General features: G+C 41.1%; 1 protein-coding gene across 1 annotated transcript; it reads right to left on the bottom strand.

Moving 5' to 3' along the window:
* Positions 1-3: 3 nt before the first annotated feature.
* Positions 4-17,843, bottom strand: SGCB (sarcoglycan beta). Its single transcript, XM_040483878.1, has 6 exons — positions 17,780-17,843; positions 11,883-12,092; positions 7,753-7,938; positions 6,912-7,103; positions 6,473-6,604; positions 4-3,153 (listed from the first exon to the last, which is right to left on the bottom strand). Exons 1-6 carry the CDS (start codon positions 17,813-17,815, stop codon positions 2,950-2,952), a joined length of 960 nt encoding a protein of 319 aa, XP_040339812.1. The 5' UTR covers positions 17,816-17,843; the 3' UTR covers positions 4-2,949.
* Between the last annotated feature and the right edge of the window lie 232 nt (positions 17,844-18,075).

Below are 18,075 nucleotides of genomic sequence, written 5' to 3'. Positions count from 1 at the left end.
GCAAACAATTTAGAGTCTTTATTGTAAACAGAGATCATTAATAGTTATTACAAACTGAATTAACTGAAACTCAGGTTAGCAATCCAAAACAGAGTTACAGGGTTATCTTTGTATGGCAAAATTTGTAGTCTTTGCCCCCTCAACACTTCTTAAAAGACTACTAAAATTATCAGCATTTCAATGGTTTCTTTTCTGTCAAGTTTAGCACTGTAACATTCTCATCCTTTAAAAAAAAAATTCACTCAAAACTAGGCAGAACTTCCACCTTTCATCAAAACTATCACACAAAATTTGTTTTTTCATAATGCAAAAACAATACAAATATTTTTAAATCTTGCAGCCCATAAATAGGCAGTCCCTCCTTGTGTTGTTTTACATTTTCCTAACTGCCCTTTGGACGGTTTCTGAAGTACTCTGCTTTCGTGTCATCTGTCCCTGTTGTCACTGTAACCTACCTCCGGTTAGGTTAAACAAGCATGTATCCACGCCCCTTCTCCTGGGGTCCTGTCTCGGTCTACCTTGCCGGAGTCTGCTGCTTGTCATGTCCGTGCTCAATGCAGGGGAGGTACAACCAGCAGAAATAGGCAAAGCTAACGTTTCAGTTTATAGGAAAATACCATCTGGTGGTGAGAATGCGTAGCTAAAGCTTTGCCATTGTGCAAAACAGATCACAGGTAAAATGGACGGTTTGTTCTCAATCTCCTTTCCGGTGAATTTTCCAGGACTACATCTCAAGGAAAAGGCAAGGGTTACCTGCAAAATGTCCTAAAAAAATGTTACCTGTTACCTTAACAATCACTTCTATAAAAACATCAAAATATCCTCTCATTAAAAGCACTTAATGGAGATGTATCAAAAACACAAGTATTTCTCAAAGAGGAATAAAAATAGATTGTTTCATGAATTATATTCAATAAATAATACTCTGTAACATAGTGTTTTGTAGTTTTTGTAAAAATATTTAAAGAAACCTTCAAAACCTAAATAAAACAGACAAATAAAGAATGTAAAATTAAAAATATACTGAGCATCTGAATGAAAATTCCAATGGATTTTTCTGAGTATCACTCAAATATTAAATGACACTGAATATATTCAAATAGGATTTGAATATCGTAACACTCAGAGGTCATTAAGTTCAATTTTTTCCCCTTCCTTTAAAAACTGCACTCAGTATTACATAGTAAGTCAATCTATTTTAAATACTTTAATGACTGTTCATAATCTCTAAGGCATTTGGTTGTCCTGTCAGAGAGAACTGTGATTGTAGTGAATGCAAATTGCTTTTTGTATTGATTTTCTTATCTACATAGTTCAAAGACCATGACAGAATACTGTTGTACTTGAATGCAGAGTGGGGCTTACCATTCATCGCTACTGCTTATTTTACAGCAAACTGTTTTTGAAAACTCCATCCCTGGTGTTGTGTGTCTGATGAATACCAGAGAGTCCCTTTTAAGTCAAATATAAAATACCTTAAAAGTCAACTGGCTTGAGGGTTGATCATTATGATGGGATTGTAATATGAGGAGCAGAGATCAAGTCTCATACTTACTCAAAAATTACTTAAAAATTATTTCCTGTATCAACACCCTTAACTCCAGCGCTCCCCAACTTTGTTCAAGGCATGGCGCACACTGCAAAGGGGACTATTTGTAGGGCACGTGGCTGTGGTAACCTTCCCAGCCATCCCCAGCCACCAGGACTTGCCTGGGGCCATGTCCTGTCCTCTCCCTTCTCACTGCGCTCCCCTGAGGGCTGAGGGTATAAGTTAGCAATCCTTTTACCCAGTTCAGGTTCTCCAAAGTGCCAAGGCCCATCAGTTAGGAAACTGGGGTAACCCACCCCTACACTAATTTGACTTCTCTAAATTATAAGTTTGGAATTGGCTTAAGCTAGTTTAAAACCTGATAGCTGTTGGCCATTTTATTTATTTATTTTTAAACCTGAGTAAGCATAACTGTTTTGTTAGATTCTTATCTACTTAGGTAAGTTTGAGTTACTCTTCATTCATTTTTCTGGAGTTTTAAATAATTAAGACTTCAGTGCAGATAGTGAACAGAACATGGGAGTTGGAAGCAGGTACATTTTCATTTGAATCCCATGTGAATTCCAATCTCAACCCTGCTCTTTTCCATGTGACATCAGGCAAGCTTCTTAACTGTTCTGATCCTCAGTTTCCTAACGGGTAAAACTGGAATAGTAACACCTACATGCAGAGCTGTGGTGAGAATTAGAGATTGCACACACAAGATGCCTGGGACAGTGCCTCGGGTGTGTAAGATGCACAGTAGATGACCGCTATCATCGTTTGCTAGTTAAAGCTGAGACGGTGCTTCAATTTCTACCACACTGTGAACACGACTTATCAGTATTTAACAAGTAAACATTCTATTACAGAGTATTTTCATCCTGGTGCAAAACTAAGGAACCATAGTTTCATGCCAGCTCACATATGTGAAGTTCTTTAATGACTTCACTTGCATTGAGAATATAGCTGAAAATTAATGCATCAAAAATCTGTCTTTTCTCTCGGAAGCCAAAAGACAGAGCATGTGACATTTATTAATGGTGGCCCTTTCAACCATCTTAAGTGGATGTATCCCCGTTAGTTATCAAAAGCTTTCTTATAGTGAGTGGCCTAAAGAGTTATTCTTTAGACCAGGAAGAGTGGAGTTTTAAAAACACTTCTTTACAGATTAATTTTGCTTCTACTCACTTCTGGTAATTATTTTAGAGAATTGCCATTTGAAGATCAGTGCAACTTAATGAAATGTGCTAAAATTTAGGCTCTCTGAGAATCTTTTCAATATGGAGGTCATATAATAGATACAATAGTGCTCTGCGGATAAAGTAAGAGTTATCGCAAACTCTCTAAAAACATGATTTGCATGCACACTCTTAAAAAAAGGTCAAGATATGAACATATTGGTGGCCTCGCGGGTTCTTCTAATGAGTGTTTCCACAGGGATTGTCTGAGATCTGGCAGCCCATGTTCTGGCCTGTTACTTGTACTTTGAAGAGAGTTCCATCTGCACACATACAGAGCTTGTAGCGTACCCAGTCACCGGTACCAAACTGGTCCCCACTGGAGGAGCTAGGTAGGCGAGTTGTGCTAACCATCACGGTTCCATTTAGGATGATGCTGTTCTCCTAGGAGAAGAATAGTAACACAATTTGTTTAGCTCCACAAGTGGTGACAGAACAAAGTTAATAAACAAAACTTAGAATATTAACAAGAAAAATATGTAGTAAGAAACGGTAAAGTCATGACCAAATCAACAACAAAGAAAACAAAACCACTGTCAAGATTCAACTAGTGACCTCTTAGTAATAGTTCACAATGTAGATCAAATACAGTTATAACACTCTTAAAATTATATCAAAATTCCTAAGTATATGGGACTGATACTGATAAAGTCTCAGATCATTTTCATTTGTTACTTCCTAAGAGAGTTTTTACAAAGTTACTAATGATTGGTAAGTTTCTGATGATGAGAAGAAAAAGGCTTGTTTTTCTCTTACAGAAAATTAATTTTGATTTCTAATGTTTACGCAATGCCACAAATGAAGTTTCAAACCAAATAATTCTGAAGACCAGGCATTCAAAGAAAACTGCCTGGAGGTTCTCCAGGCTGTTTCAGGAACGTTTAGGTCTTTTCTTTTTGGGAACTCCTAAGCCTCTCCCTCCTTTCTTTCCTTTTCTTCTTTTCATTCATCCAGCACATAATTATTAAATGTCTACCATGTGTTAGACACCATTCTAGGTGCTGTATACAGCAGTCAAGAGACAGGTGAGCCCAAGTTCTCACACAGTTGACATTTTAATGGGGGAGGGGCAGACAATAAATACATGAACAGGTAAAACAAATAAGACATCAGTGGAGAAAAATAACTCGAGGTAAGCAGAGAGAGAGAGAGTGACCAGTCAGGAGCTGTGTTTACACAGGATGGTCAGGAAAGGCCTCTCTGATAACGTCACAGTGCAGTGCAAACTGGGTGATATGAAGGAGAAAGCCATGTGGGAAACTGGGGAAGGGCACTGCAGGCAGAGGAAACAATCCATGCAAAGGCCCCGGTGTGAAGATGTGCTTGGTGTTCTAGAGCAGGTGGAAGCCGGTGGGGCTAAAGCAGAGAGCAGGCGGGAGTCGACTGGTAGGAGATGAGTCAAAGAAATAACTAGGGGCCAGACATGTTAGGAAAGGGAATGGACTTTTGGGTTTTCTCCTGAATTCTATGGGAAGCTGTTTGGAGGGATCTGAATACGGAAGTGACGTGATCTCTGAGAAAGGGTCATCTGGCTGCCATACAGGGAACGGACTACAGGGGCGAGAGTGGAAGCAGCCAATAGTGCAGCAGGAAGCGGTGGGTTTATACCATGAGGGGTGTTGTTGCTGGTGGTGGTGGAGGCAGTGAGAAGCGGCCAGACTCTATCTTTCGAAGGCAGAGCCAGGAGGCTTTGCTGATGGGCTGATGGGCGCCATTTCACAAGAGGGGGACACTGAAAAAAGAAAGGCATGTTTGGGGAAGGAGGGAGGATACGAAGATTTTAGACTTGTTGAATCTGAGATGTGTATTATGTCCTGGAGTGGAGAGGTAAGAAGGCAGCTGGTGGGTGTGCGAGTCTTAGTTCAGAGGAGAGATTAGAGCAGGAGTTCCAAATGTGAGAGTTATCAGGTTACAGAAGGTATTTAAAGCAATAAGACAAAGTTGGTTATGAAGTCACGGAAGCGGCTATGGACTAGTGATAGTTGTGCACAGGATATAAATACAATCCGTATGTGATGAATTTTGAAATTTTGTTCCAATGTTGCCATCTTGTGGTCATTTAATTTTCCTTTCTTCTAACTGCTAAAGCAGTTACTTCTTTAAAAGCAGTTTGATAATATTTTTTTTTGATAAAATTTTTTCTTTTTTATAATTAGCCATACACTTAAAAACTAACCACTGATGTTAACTGAATTTTAAAGCTAATTATCTTTTCAATACTGGATTTTTTTTTTCTAACTGTGGAGAAACTGGTATGTGTTTATGTGCATTTCTAAGTATTTTAATATTTCTCATACTAACAACAGTTAGAATTTTCAGATAGGAAACAAGGAGTTAGGTAGCTTGCTAATGGTTATATACATATCTCTCACACTTCTTGCTTCTTTGAGTTTCATAGCCCCCTGTGACCATTCTTCACCATTACTCTCTTAGAGGAATAGCTTCTTACAATATGTGCAAAGAATACTCAGTATTGCTATTGAGTTTCTAGCAAGAAACACATTTTATGTTCTTCTTTTGTTTTTTGTTTTTTTTTTTTTAGAAATTGGAATATGTGCTTTAAGGGAGAAAAGCTATTTATGAAAATGGAAGAACTTAATTTTTCAAAGCTTATTTTTTCTAGAACTATGAAATTAAACTTAAATAAAAGGAAAGAATTATTTTATAAGTCCTGGGGTTCAAGCTCACTTTTGCCATATTTTATGCTTGGTAAAATAAATTTAATTAGTTTCAGTTAAGTTGCATATAGCAGGTGGCCAAAGACATTTTGAAGAAATATGCTTTGATCAGAACTATAAGCAGGTAAGCCTTTTTTTTTTTTTAATGTTTATTTATTTTTGAGACAGAGAGAGACAGAGCATGAATGGGGGAGGGTCAGAGAGAGGGAGACACAGAATCCGAAACAGGCTCCAGGCTCTGAGCTGTCAGCACAGAGCCCGACGTGGGGCTCGAACTCACAGACTGCGAGATCACGACCTGAGCCGAAGTCGGCCGCTTAACCGACTGAGCCACCCAGGCGCCCCAGCAGGTAAGCCATTTTTGGACTTCTGGCTCCCTTACATGAGATATGTTACTTACTGAAGTTCAGATATAATCTGTGAAGTACAAAATTTCACTTTTCAACAGCTATAATAAAGGAAAAATCTTTTTCCTTTCTAGTTAATAGATGGGTGAATGAAATACATTTTGTACACTTGCTAATTGATTTTCACATCACTAGATATAAAACTCATGAAAGGATATGAACAACCTTTAACTAAAAAGTAAAACCCCAACAACTTCAGAGAATGGATACTTCGAGAATTCCCACTTGGAGAATTCTTTCAGAATTTTAAAAGATTACTTTTGCCTTTTAAAATAATAGAGGAATCATTATGTAAAAAAATTTTGTTTTTAGAAAACAGCAGGCAGGCAGAAAGACAAATAAAATTAAAATTAGCTGTTAGCCTGCTACCCATAGCCAGCCACTGTTTACATTCTGGCATAGTTTTCCAGGTTTTTATAAACGTATATATGTTTTGCAAAATAAAAATGAGATATTTCACAAATTGTAACTTTCTTTCACTTCAAAGTCCATTTTGAACATCTTTCCATATCAAAAAATAATACAACTACATTACTGTTTTTAATAATGGTATACTGTTCCACATATGGATTTATGTACCCAAGAATCTAATAATTCTCTAAAACTCTTAATACTCACTGCCTTTAACTCCATATTACCACCCATGTGAAATTCAATGGTTTTGCCCATAATGAATACACCTTCATTTCCACGCACAATAGCACGCCCGTCAACTTTTATGTTTAAATCACTAGTAGCATTGCTGGTAATCTGAAAATTAAAAAAAGAAAGCAATAAAAAGTGTTTCTAAATTAAAGTGAGAATTATTATCAGAGACAGAGGAACAGGAGTTTCAACCATGGAATATGAAAGGCAACTATTTTTGGTCACGTTTTATAGGTGTTGAGATAGAGAGACGTGACTTGATAATGATCAGGTGACAAATCTAGAACAAATCAACCCTTCCCATTGTTTTTTATCCTTTCACATCACTATAAAACAGCAAAACTCCCCTCCCGCTTTGTAAATTCAGACAGTAATTCTCTTCCATTAAGAAAGCAAACAAAATAAATCATACCCTTTCAGTAGATGCTTTTTGAACATTCAAACTTTTCACTCCACTTGGCAAATGAAACTCATGAGTTTCATAGTCTGTGCTGAATAAGATATTCTGAGTCCTCGGGTCAAAAAACTGCATACCAATGTCACTTGTAATAGAAGTTTTGTTCTTTTCTACACTGAGCTTTGTTGTCCCTTGCTGAAAAACAATCTTCAGAAAAACACTTTATCATAAATATGTTTTCAAAGGAAACTGCATCCAAAACTCATCAAGAACATTACCAAAAACACTTTATAATAACAGCCTAACTTCAAGTAATTTTAACTGCATCTGTCTGTCCCCTCTCTATCCACTTGGGAAAAGAGGTCTTTAGAATGAGGGTTTATGTGCTTGTTTGCTTACGCTGCTCTGCACAAATCCATGGGTCACAGGGCATACAGACCTAGGCCTAAGATGGGCGGGGGGTCGTAAGAATACCTCCTTGAGGTTCTATTCCATCAAAAACCTATGTTATAGCAGCCACTTGGCATGGGCTGCCACAGACTAGACTGGCATATTCTCTTCCAGCCTCCAGAAAGTAGAGGGTATTCCAACCTGGGAAGGTGCTTCGTGTGCTGGTTACCTCATGTGGAGGAGAGAGAGTACATTCTGTATTCTCATAGTAATTAATCTACCACAAAAAAGGATACCACATTCAGATATTAAGAAAGCATGTTACATTAATAGATTGTAAGACCAACAATATTATTAAATATGCTTATGGACAGTCTCTCAAGGAAAATATCCTTTTCCAAAAATCAACACTGGGTTTTTACTAAGAATTTTTCTCTTATGTCCCTCAACCGATGTGGTAACTTACAGGCTGGTTGTTGCCCGTGATGACCAAGTTTTCATTCCGCCTTCCTCCTACTGTGCTCTTATAAAGAGGATGTATGACTCCCATGTCAGATACTTGCTTAAACCGAAGCAGGCCACTTTCGTGGAACTCCATGCTGTCACAGCCATTTGGTCCGATGCGGATCACAGCCCAGATAACAAGTGTTATCTAAAAAAGGAAACAAGCCCCCTGTTGATAGGTCACGGTACATTTAACATAACTGGAAAAAAACCAGAAAAGATCATTGCCAAAATGTCTCATCAGTGATGAACACATCAATTGGTTTTCCACGTATCAACGAAACCAACTTCATTTTTATCAAGGCAAATAGCCAAGAGTCAAAAAAAAAATATGCTAAAAGAACAGTTTCTTATTTCTTCTGCTCCCTCCACATCTCGTCCAGGGACACCCACTTTCAGCAATTTTAGGTATTTCATCTAGAATTTATTCCGTATTTTTAAGTAATATGAGTATATTATTTCTTCACTCATCATTTTTAGGTTTTATCTATTCATTTCCTACTTTACCAGATGAGAATTTATCTCATTTCTTCTCCCCCAATCTCAAGTCTTGGCTAGATCCATGTTCAGGATTTTCAGTATTACAAACATGTAAGTATTTTTCAATCCCAAACCAAATACTGTAACTAAGAGAGCAGTTCGTTTCTTATACTCTGTGTCTCCTGGAGTTTCATATTTCCCTTTCTTTAGCATCAGACCAAGGTTGGTGAGTTTCTTTGGAAGCCTGACTGAATCTTTTCAAAACCTCTGATGTTTCTGTAAAATGTCACTCAGTAAAATGTTCTGAAAGCCCAAACCTCTCACATAGCTTATTCTACTGGCTCTAGTTTTCTGTCTCAGGAAATCTTGCCGGAACTCTTATATTCTTGGTCCAGTCTGTTAGCCCTGGGTCTGTTACACAACTGTAACCATGAATTTTTTCCTTCACTTTCATGCTGGAACTTCCTTGTCTTTCTCCAGTGCTAGATACCCAGTTTGCTGTGTCCTTTTCTTCAGCTTTCTGGGAGTTAATGACTTCTTTTGGTGAGCACCTCCTCCAGTGGCCTCCTTAGAAAGAATCTATGTGAAGTAAATTTTCAGAGTGTGCATGGTTAAAAAAATGTCTCTGTAAGCCCTCACATTTGGTGGCTAGTCTAGCTTGATATATACATTCCTAGGTTTGGTGTTATTTTCTCTCTAAATTTTGAAGGCCCCTGCTTTCTGGTTTCCAGGGCTGCATTTGAGGGGTCCGATGCCTGTGATTTTGTATTCTTCATGCATAACCTGTTTTTATTTTTCCTGTGGAATATTTTAGGATCTTCTCTTTATCCCTGTTTTCTTAAATTTTACAGTAATGGCCTTGGTGTGCGTCTTTTTTATGCATGACACTGGACCCAGAATGGTAGTTTTCGATCTGTTCTAGGAAATTTTCTTGACTTGTTTGGTAACTTTCTCCCCAGTGTTCTTTCTTCTCTGTTTCTGAAACTCCTATTAACAGAATGCTACACTTCCTCGATTGATTCTTTAATTTTGTTGAATTTTCTGGAAGGGTTCATTTTATCTTCCAATCTCTTTCTCTCTCCATCCACCCACCCATCCATCCATCCCTGTGTATTTCTACAAGTTCTTCCTTATTCTTTAATCACTCCTTTTTAATGGCATGCTATTCTTGTTCCATGGATGTAATATACTCTTATTTCTCTGAAGATACTGATTTTAATTTTTTGTTTTCTGCCATTCATCACATTTTCTCTCCCTGAATTCTATTTCCCTACGGCTTGGGTGTTTTTGGTCTCCATCATTTTCTCAGTTCTGGGAGCTTTCCAAAAAATCTATTGATCCCTGGTGGCTCAGTGTTCATATTTAACACTGAGGCTTAAAAAAGCGCATAGAAAGTTCTCTGTGTGGGGTGGGCTTGTGGTAGACAGGCTTCAGAGTACGAGATTAGGTGGCTTTTTCACTGCGACCTGCCAAGCGTCAATATCTACAGGTCTTTCCTCCACAGAAGGCTATTTCATGTCTTGCCTGGGGTACATGTGCCTGGTGCCGGGGAGCTGGAGACAGAGGACAGAGACAGGAGATGGATGGAGCCGGAAAGAGTCTCAGTGCTTCCAGGATTCACACTTCCCTGCTTCCGGAATGGAAAACCATCCCTACCCTCTTCTGCACAACAGTATCCTCAGGCAGGAAGAATCCCCTCCCTTCTGTAACACACTGTGTGGGGTTAGGAGGCATAGTGGCCTCACTGCTGGCTGGAAGGGTGAGGAAGGCTAGGGATCTCATGGCTCCTCCTATAGGTTTTTCAAACAAGCTGTTTTCAGTTCCTGCCTCACTCCTGCTTTTCAAAATACTTGTATTTCCAGTTCCTGAGGCAATCCCGATGATTCTGCAAGGCACTTTCATGAACACACCCTGCAGCCCCCTCTTCAACACACACAAGCAGTTTCTCTTCTCTGATAAGTTATTTGCCATTTCTCATCCCGCTTTTTGGTCTTCATATATTATGGTTTAGGATTTCAGTTACTTCTCGCTCTCTTTCCAGATATTTCTGTTTGTTGACATTGTCATCTTAGGATGAGCTTTTTAAACAGGATGGGAATAAAAAAAAGTCTTCATTCTGCCATCTTAACCAGGAGTTTCCAATAAAATAAATTTCTAAAATAAGATAATTTCAGAATATGTGCTCCCAGTATTTATAATACCAGCTCCTTTCAATGTAAGGGAAGAATTCGACACAAATGTTTTGGATGTACGTAAAATATAACGGGCTGGCTTGAAAGTACTGGAAGTCAAAAATAAAGTAAACGGAGTGACTTTAGAACTGCTGCAGCCCATGCTCACGACCAGTCTTAGTTATACCAAAAACTACCCTCTGAAAATGTCATCTACACACACGCCAGAGGGTTTCAAGTTTAACCCTCAGAGAGTTACAACCTTGGATTAAGTCTTCTTTAAAAAAGCAAGTATCTTAGGAAAAGGCAACATAGTAGGTCCTCAGCACCTTAGTGTAAACTGGCCTGCCACATCCTTTCATTCTTTGACAACAGAGACTTAAGACTATAAAATATAACCCTTTGCTGTCAAACAAGGGTTTACAATTTTAAAATCTAGTTGAGGAGGTAAGACTTCATGTAGGAAAAGCTGAATGAAAACAGAAAGGATTATTATTTTTTAGGACAGACGAAGGCAGTAAAGTCATGGTGCAAAGGTCTCTTCTGCTGAGTTGACTTTACCCTTGCAAAATTTAAGCCATTTAAAATACTCCATGAACATTTTCTTCTACATAAAATACATGGCAATATGAGCATACTAGGTAACATTTACGACAACTCAATAAGAGGTGCAAATTTACAGTTATAAAATAAGTCACAGAGATGAAAAGTACCAGCACAAGGAATACAGTCGATAACACTGTAATAATGTTGTAATGTGACAGATGGTGACCACACTTACGGTGAGCACTGAGTGCTATACAGAACTGTCGACTCCCCATGTTGTATGTCTGATACTAATAAAATACTGTATGTTAACTACACTTCGATAATAAATAAAAAAAGAAAAGGCTAGTGGGTCTTTCCTAAAAGTATTTAAAAGATGGAATCTCCTGTTGTCTTTCAAAGTATATATCAGAAGAAGGAACATCTGATAAAACGCACTCTTGGTTGTGAAATTAGGAAGACAGGATTCTGTCATATAATATTTTGGAGAGTAAGCAAATCAGGGGCTCTTTGTACAAACTGTAAAGGGTAATTGTGCATCTAAAAAAAAACCTTAAGAGATAAAACACGTATAGAAAAGCAGAAAGAGGGCTTCAACAAGAAATTATACAAAGTCCATGATTTCACTGAAGAATTCCCCATGGTAATTAAAACAAGAAAATTCTGGGGCGCCTGGGTGGCTCAGTCAGTTAAGCGTCTGACCTCAGTTCAAGTCATGATCGCACGGTCAGTGAGTTCGAGCCCCGCGTTGGGCTCTGTGCTGACAGCTCAGAGCCTGTCTCCCTCTCTCTCTCTGCCCCTCCCCTGCTCATGCTCTGTCTCTGTCTCTCAAAAATGAATAAACATTAAAAAAAATTAAAAAAAAAAACAAGAAAATTCTGTGGCAGATACTTACGATTAAATTGATGACAGCCAGGATAAACAAGAGGATAATCACACAGATGGCTAAATTGCCCTTTCTCCCTCTCAACCCCGTTTTATGGAGGCGATCTTCATCAATTGGAATATATCCGGCTTTAAAATTACTATTGTGCTCCTTATTGACATTCCTCCTCTCGACAGCCTTCTCACGCATGGACTTCTTTACGGGACCATTGGAACTTTGCTGAAAACAAAATACAGCACAATGGAACAGCCATACCCACTCCTTTTGACGCATTTATTTATGAAGTGCAAATTCCTACCTAAAGAAAGCTGAACTGGTTAGTGATATATTTGTCATAAATAAACTTTTAGGTGTTGAGTTGCAAGCTCCAACGCAAGACATTATTTTGCTTGGAGGGATAATAGAGAAGAACCGTTAGTGAGACTATTTGATAACACATCTCCACTCTCTGCTCTGAATAGTCCCATTGTCACTAAAGTGCACAGCTAGCTCATTTGGGGGAAGAGTTGACACAGACATTCCACAGTCGGTAATCTTTTTTTTTTTTTTTAAGTTAATGACTTACAATGATTTGTTTCATTACATACATTTTTTTCATTTATAGGAAAAGAATTTGGAAAGTCTGACACACTTTGCTGTTTATGACCCCAATTGGCTAAAGATAATATTATCTTAGATCGGTAGTTTTCAAAGTATGGGCAGGCGGGCCCCGGAGGAGCCCTTTGAACTCTTTCAGGAGACTGGAGGGTAAAAACTATCTTCAAAACAACACTAAGATGTTATTTACCTTTTCTACTCTCCTTCTTTCGTGAATGTTCAGTGATTTCCAGAGGCTAAATATGTGATGACATCACTGCTCTACCAGCTAACAGAATGTGTGCTTGTGTATTCCTGTGTTTCAAATTTTCACAGGTTTAATTTCTAATATAATAGATATCAATGAATATAACCCACATAAACAAAAGTTCTTTGGGATCCTCAGTAACTTTTAAGGGCATAAAAGTAACCTGAGACCAGAAAGTTGGAGAGCCTCTAACTTAGACTATGGTTGAATGACATTTTTGGTAATACATCAGAAACACAAAATGGGTAGAAATGGATACTGCCCAACTTACATACATTTTAGAGCTCTGAGACAATTTATTTTTTTGAATAGGCATTTATTAAACATTTCATGCTTAAACACTAGTAGGAATACAAAAATAATATAGGACAGGTTCCTTATCCTCTAGATGTTACACATGTTATTAAAACAGTTAGCGATGCAATAAATTATTCTGTGTGTTCAGGTGCCAAAATCAATAGTCTGGGCAACACATGCTGTGGAGTCCAATGAGAGGAGAAACAGGATGGCTTGGAGTATTTTTTCAAGGAAACAGGAAGTAGGTGGTCAGAGCCGGCAATGTAGGGAGAAGAAAGGTGCAAAGTAGGGCTGGTTGGGAAAATTCCTGGCCTGCTGGGTACAAATTCCAGTCTTCCTCTCTGTTTAACTGGGAGTCACTGGAGGTTTATGAACATAAATGACATATATTTCAGGATCCTAAACATGCGGGTGTTTGTAGGAGAGATCGGAACAGGAATACCAGTTAAGTAGGTTGTTGAGCGACGTCGTCATAATGGAGGTTGGAGGTAATGAGGTAATGAGGGCCTGAACTAAGGTGGGATAGAAAAAGACAGGTTGAAAAGATACAAAAAAATAAAAATAAAAACATACTTCAAGAGAAGAGTTAACTGAATCTGCAGCCAGCTTCAAAAAATCCCGTGTTTACTGAATGGTGACTAGTGAAGTATGGAGAATGAAGGAGGGAGAAGATTCTACATATGCTGCACTTAAACTGAATGAGAAATAACCTCGTGACTCAAAGGCAAGGGGAAGGCAGGGATGGGGTATTAGGTCAGTCAGGGCTAGAGACGGAGATTTGAGATCCTTAGCCTTGAGGTAAATTAAATCCACGAGTGCATCTTCTTACTGTGCAAAACAGTATACAGGAAAGAGAACAAAGAGCCAAGGACATGGTCTGGGGAAAATTTAAATGTGCAGCTACAGTGGAAATGAGGACTACAATGAATGGTAAGAGAACCAAGCATGTGCACTGTTGCTGAACTTGCTTTGTTAAGAAGTGCTTCTGTGACTTTCAAAGATGAACTCTAAGTAGCAAATGGGTAAGCAGGAACAGCCTGAAAAGATGCCACATGTGTGTATCTATTTTTGAGTCCAGAAAGAGAAAAGAGGAAAGAGAGGACCGTAGCTAGAGAATTACGGACACTCAGAAGAAAACCGTGTTTTCAGTTTTGCTGTGTCTTCCTCTCCTCTCCGTGCAATTTGGGGGAAGACTCATCTATTTGACCGCAGAGGGAAAGATGCCAAGCGGGGCAAAGGCCAAAGGTCTCAGAGTGGGGCAGGATAATGGAGGAAATGAGATCCTTCAGGAGGCAGGAAAGAAGCTGACACAGAGTACATGAGAAAAGATAATCTTTAAGGATAGGCTTCGCTGAAACAGTTCATACCCAGAAGAGAAAACATCTTCTTCTGGGATGGAAAAGGCAAGGTCATCTGCCAAGGAAGAGTGGAGACGGCTACTGGAATCATATCACGGTGGCCGAGGCAGCAGGCTGGTTAAGGGCTTGTGGAAAATGGAAAAGGACAGGAATAATCATTGTGAGTAATGCGGCAGGTAAAATTTTTTTTTAATTCCACAAAGCGGTAAGGAAGGCTATATAGAAGACGCCTCAATCTACTACCAGATTTTTTTTCACAAGACAGGTTGCTGAGTATCATGTAAGTTGTGTGTCTGCATGAGGTGCAACATCTAGGAGGGTACACTGACATTGCAGACCTCTTAGAGCTGAATGTTCATTTTGAAAGTATTTGGGCTGAAGGTATAGAACACCTTAAGGAAGGTGTGCTTTCTTCTAATTTTCACAGACACAGTAGGGGCAACTTAAAAGTCAGGGCTTGAATACAGGTCTACATAGGAGAGGGGGCAAAACTGATCCCTCCTGGGAGGCATTCTTTACTCTTCTCTGCCAATTCATGTACATCATTATATTCAATTTCATGCATTTATAATTCACTGAAGAGTTACTATATGCCAGAGGCTCCAGATCACCAAGACAAGCAAGCCATAGCACTGCCCTCAGTGAACTTCCTCACAGGCCAGGACAGTAGACAGACAGGTCACTAACAATGCCAGTTCAACATGGCAAGTGCAGGAGTAGCAAATACACTACTGACACGGTACAAAAGAGGAACGTAACTCTACTTAGCAAGCAGGGGCATCAGGTGAAGGTTAAGAAAGGCTGAGATCTCACTTGAATTTTGGGAGGATAAATGGGAGTTAGCCAGGCAAAAGTGCAGGGAAAGGTATTCCAGGCAAAGGGAACAGCATCGAAACTGTGACTACAAGTCACATCAGTATGAACCGATTTTGGTAGTTTCTGTGGACTGTGAAAAGGAGGAGTACAGAAATGGGGCAAAGAATAAGGTGCGAGATGTGGGTAGGTGCCAGTAAATGAATGGATGTAAGTTACCATGTCAAGAACAACGGACTTTATCCTAAAGGTTATGGGGAACCACTGAAGATTTAAAATAGGTTAGTGAGGGGCGCCTGGGTGGCGCAGTCGGTTAAGCGTCCGACTTCAACCAGGTCACGATCTCACGGTCCGTGAGTTCGAGCCCCGCGTCGGGCTCTGGGCTGATGGCTCGGAGCCTGGAGCCTGTTTCCGATTCTGTGTCTCCCTCTCTCTCTGCCCCTCGCCCGTTCATGCTCTGTCTCTCTCTGTCCCAAAAATAAATAAACGTTGAAAAAAAAAAATTTAAAATAGGTTAGTGATACAATCAGATCTGCATCACAGCAAAATCAAATTCATGTGCCAGAAAGAGATCAAGGGCAACAGAAGAGTTCAGAGATGAAGATATCAACAGCAGGTTTATCTAACAGTCCAAAGGAGAGCTTGACTGAGCTTTAGATGAAGAGATGACAGGGAGAGGCATTAAGAGGAAGATTCTCTCTCTCTCTCTCTCTGCCCTTCCCCACTCATGATCTTCGTTTGTCAAAATAAACAAGAAACATTAAAAAAAGACGACGAACTACAGAACTTGGTGATTGATTGGCTGTATGTGACACAGAAGGTTCTAAGGTGACTCCCAGGTAGGACCTGCTACATAATGTGTGGAATCCAGGGACAGCAGAGCATTAAACCAAGTGTGGGTCCTTTCTGAGCTCCCTTAAACTGGCCCTGCTCTCAAGTTTCTAGCTCGGTTAACCAAGTGAATGGATGGTTGTAGCCCTTTTTTAAAATTATTTACTTTTTTTTGAGAGAGACAGCATGAGCGGGGAAGGGATGGAGACGAAGCAGAAAATCCCAAGCAGGCTCTACACTGTCAGCAGAGAGCCCGATGCAGGGGCTCAAACTCATCAACCGTGAGATCATGACCTGAGCTGAAACCAAGAGTTGGACGCTTAACCAACTGAGCCACCCAGGCGCCCCTGGAGCCCTTTTAATGGTAAATATGATGAGATCCAATTTTGTACATTTTTCAGTTTGGGGTGCCTGTGGAAAATTCAGTTCACGGTGGAGACATAAATGCTTTACTCTGAAGTGAAACTAAGGAATGGGCCACTCTGCCCAGTTTCTGTGTAAAGCAAGAATAGAACCTTGGTGGAAACTCCAGAGCATTCATAAGTGATGTGGATGAAAAAAAAAGAACAGGCTGAAACAAGAGCTGATAAATCAGGAGGGAAATGTGGAAAGCCAAGGAACAATTTTAGTCTCAACAACTCCCAGAAGCTGTGTCTCCGTTCACTTTCACTCATTCCTTTAGGTTTTATACTGTTAGATCAGTAGCTTGCCCCTGTGGCTGATTTTTCTGCACTTAATCTGACTTGAAGCTCCTTGAAGGCAGATTTCATGTCTTCTGCTTTCTATGCCCCTTGGAATGACTGTTCCGGTTATGTGTCTCTATTAGGTCCCTAAAAGCAGTCAATTAGTTAAGAAGGTCTTTTCTGGGAACAGAATGCTGGCAACTTGACTCCAATTTATTCTTCCAACGATGCTGAAGAATGAGGCTTTTTCAAAGGAAACTACCATATCATAGTTTTGTAAAGGGAATAACAGTTAAGGAGAAAGTGACTATGAAAACTATTTTTATTTTAACAAAGACCCTAGCAACGACAGGTATGTATATGTAACAGATGCATGCATATATGCGTATACATACGTAGAGCACGCTTTGGGGAGGAATAACAGCCTTTTAAACTACTCTAAGTTACAAGTTTACCATGCAGATCAGGAAATACTTGATAAAGCATTAGCAAATAATTTTAAACCAACTGGACAGGAGGCAGTTTTAAACTGGTGACTAAATCTCTAAAACCAAAACGGGAGGAGAAACCTGATGTCTGCATATCGGGGATGGCAGACACAAGAAGTGGCCGCAAGCTGGCACCCAGGCAACAGCTGACTGTTTCTTGGCGGGTGTCAGGGAAGCCTCCCCGCTCGCAGGCTGAGGCTATTTTTACCCGCATCTTCGCTGGCCACCGTGCCGGGCACGTCTCCGGCACGTCCTGGCGCAGGCTCCCGCCTGCCGCGGCCGCCTCCCCGCCCCTCAGGCGGCGACCCCTTCTCAGCCCGGCCGGGGGGCAGCGGGCCTGGCCGAGGGCCGCGGCTTGCTCCCCCTCCTCGGCCCGGAGCCCCTGCCCGCGGTCCCAGGCGGCCCTCGCCAGCATCCCGAGCTGCGGACAGCTCCTCCCGCCCGCTCCGCCCCCCTGGAGCCCGGCCCCCGGCCCCGGCGCGCCCTCGCGTCCCGGCTGCCTCCCCCGGCAGCCAGCCCCGCGGAGGGCCCACCGGCAGGACCCGGGCCTCCCCTGTCTCTCTTGTCCCCGGCCGCTGCGGGGCTCCCAGACCTGCTCGGCCGCCGCCGCCGCCGCCGCTGCCGCCATCTTCCCGCGCCTGGCGCCGCCGCTCTCAGCGCCGCGGCCGCACCCCGCGCGCCTGCGCCTGCGCCTTGGCGTGGCGTGGGGGTTGGGGGGAGCGCCGCTCGCCGGCTTCGAGCCCCGCCCCTCGGAGGGAGGTTTGGAGTCCCGGGGCTGCGGGCGGGGTCCCCCGCCCCTGCAGCCAGGGCTGTGGCTTCGGGGCGCGTCTTCCGGGGCACCGGTGTTCACGCCACCTCGGGCCGCTTCTGGGTTCTACCCAAGGGGCG

This window comes from Herpailurus yagouaroundi, unplaced genomic scaffold (genome assembly GCF_014898765.1).
Source record: "Herpailurus yagouaroundi ecotype Mexico unplaced genomic scaffold, PumYag 28, whole genome shotgun sequence".
Lineage (NCBI taxonomy): Eukaryota > Metazoa > Chordata > Mammalia > Carnivora > Felidae > Herpailurus > Herpailurus yagouaroundi.
This window is presented reverse-complemented; position numbering and strand designations above follow the sequence as displayed.

Bases quoted from the DNA above. Each gene is read 5' to 3' on its own strand.
- SGCB (XM_040483878.1), bottom strand. From the start codon at position 17,815: ATGGCGGCAGCGGCGGCGGCGGCGGCGGCCGAGCAG. The intron at 12,093-17,779 runs GTCTGGGAGCCC...TTTTGTTTTCAG, and splicing joins CGGCGGCGGCGGCCGAGCAG to CAAAGTTCCAATGGTCCCGT. The intron at 3,154-6,472 runs GTGAGTATTAAG...TTCTTCTCCTAG, and splicing joins GTAATATGGAGTTAAAGGCA to GAGAACAGCATCATCCTAAA.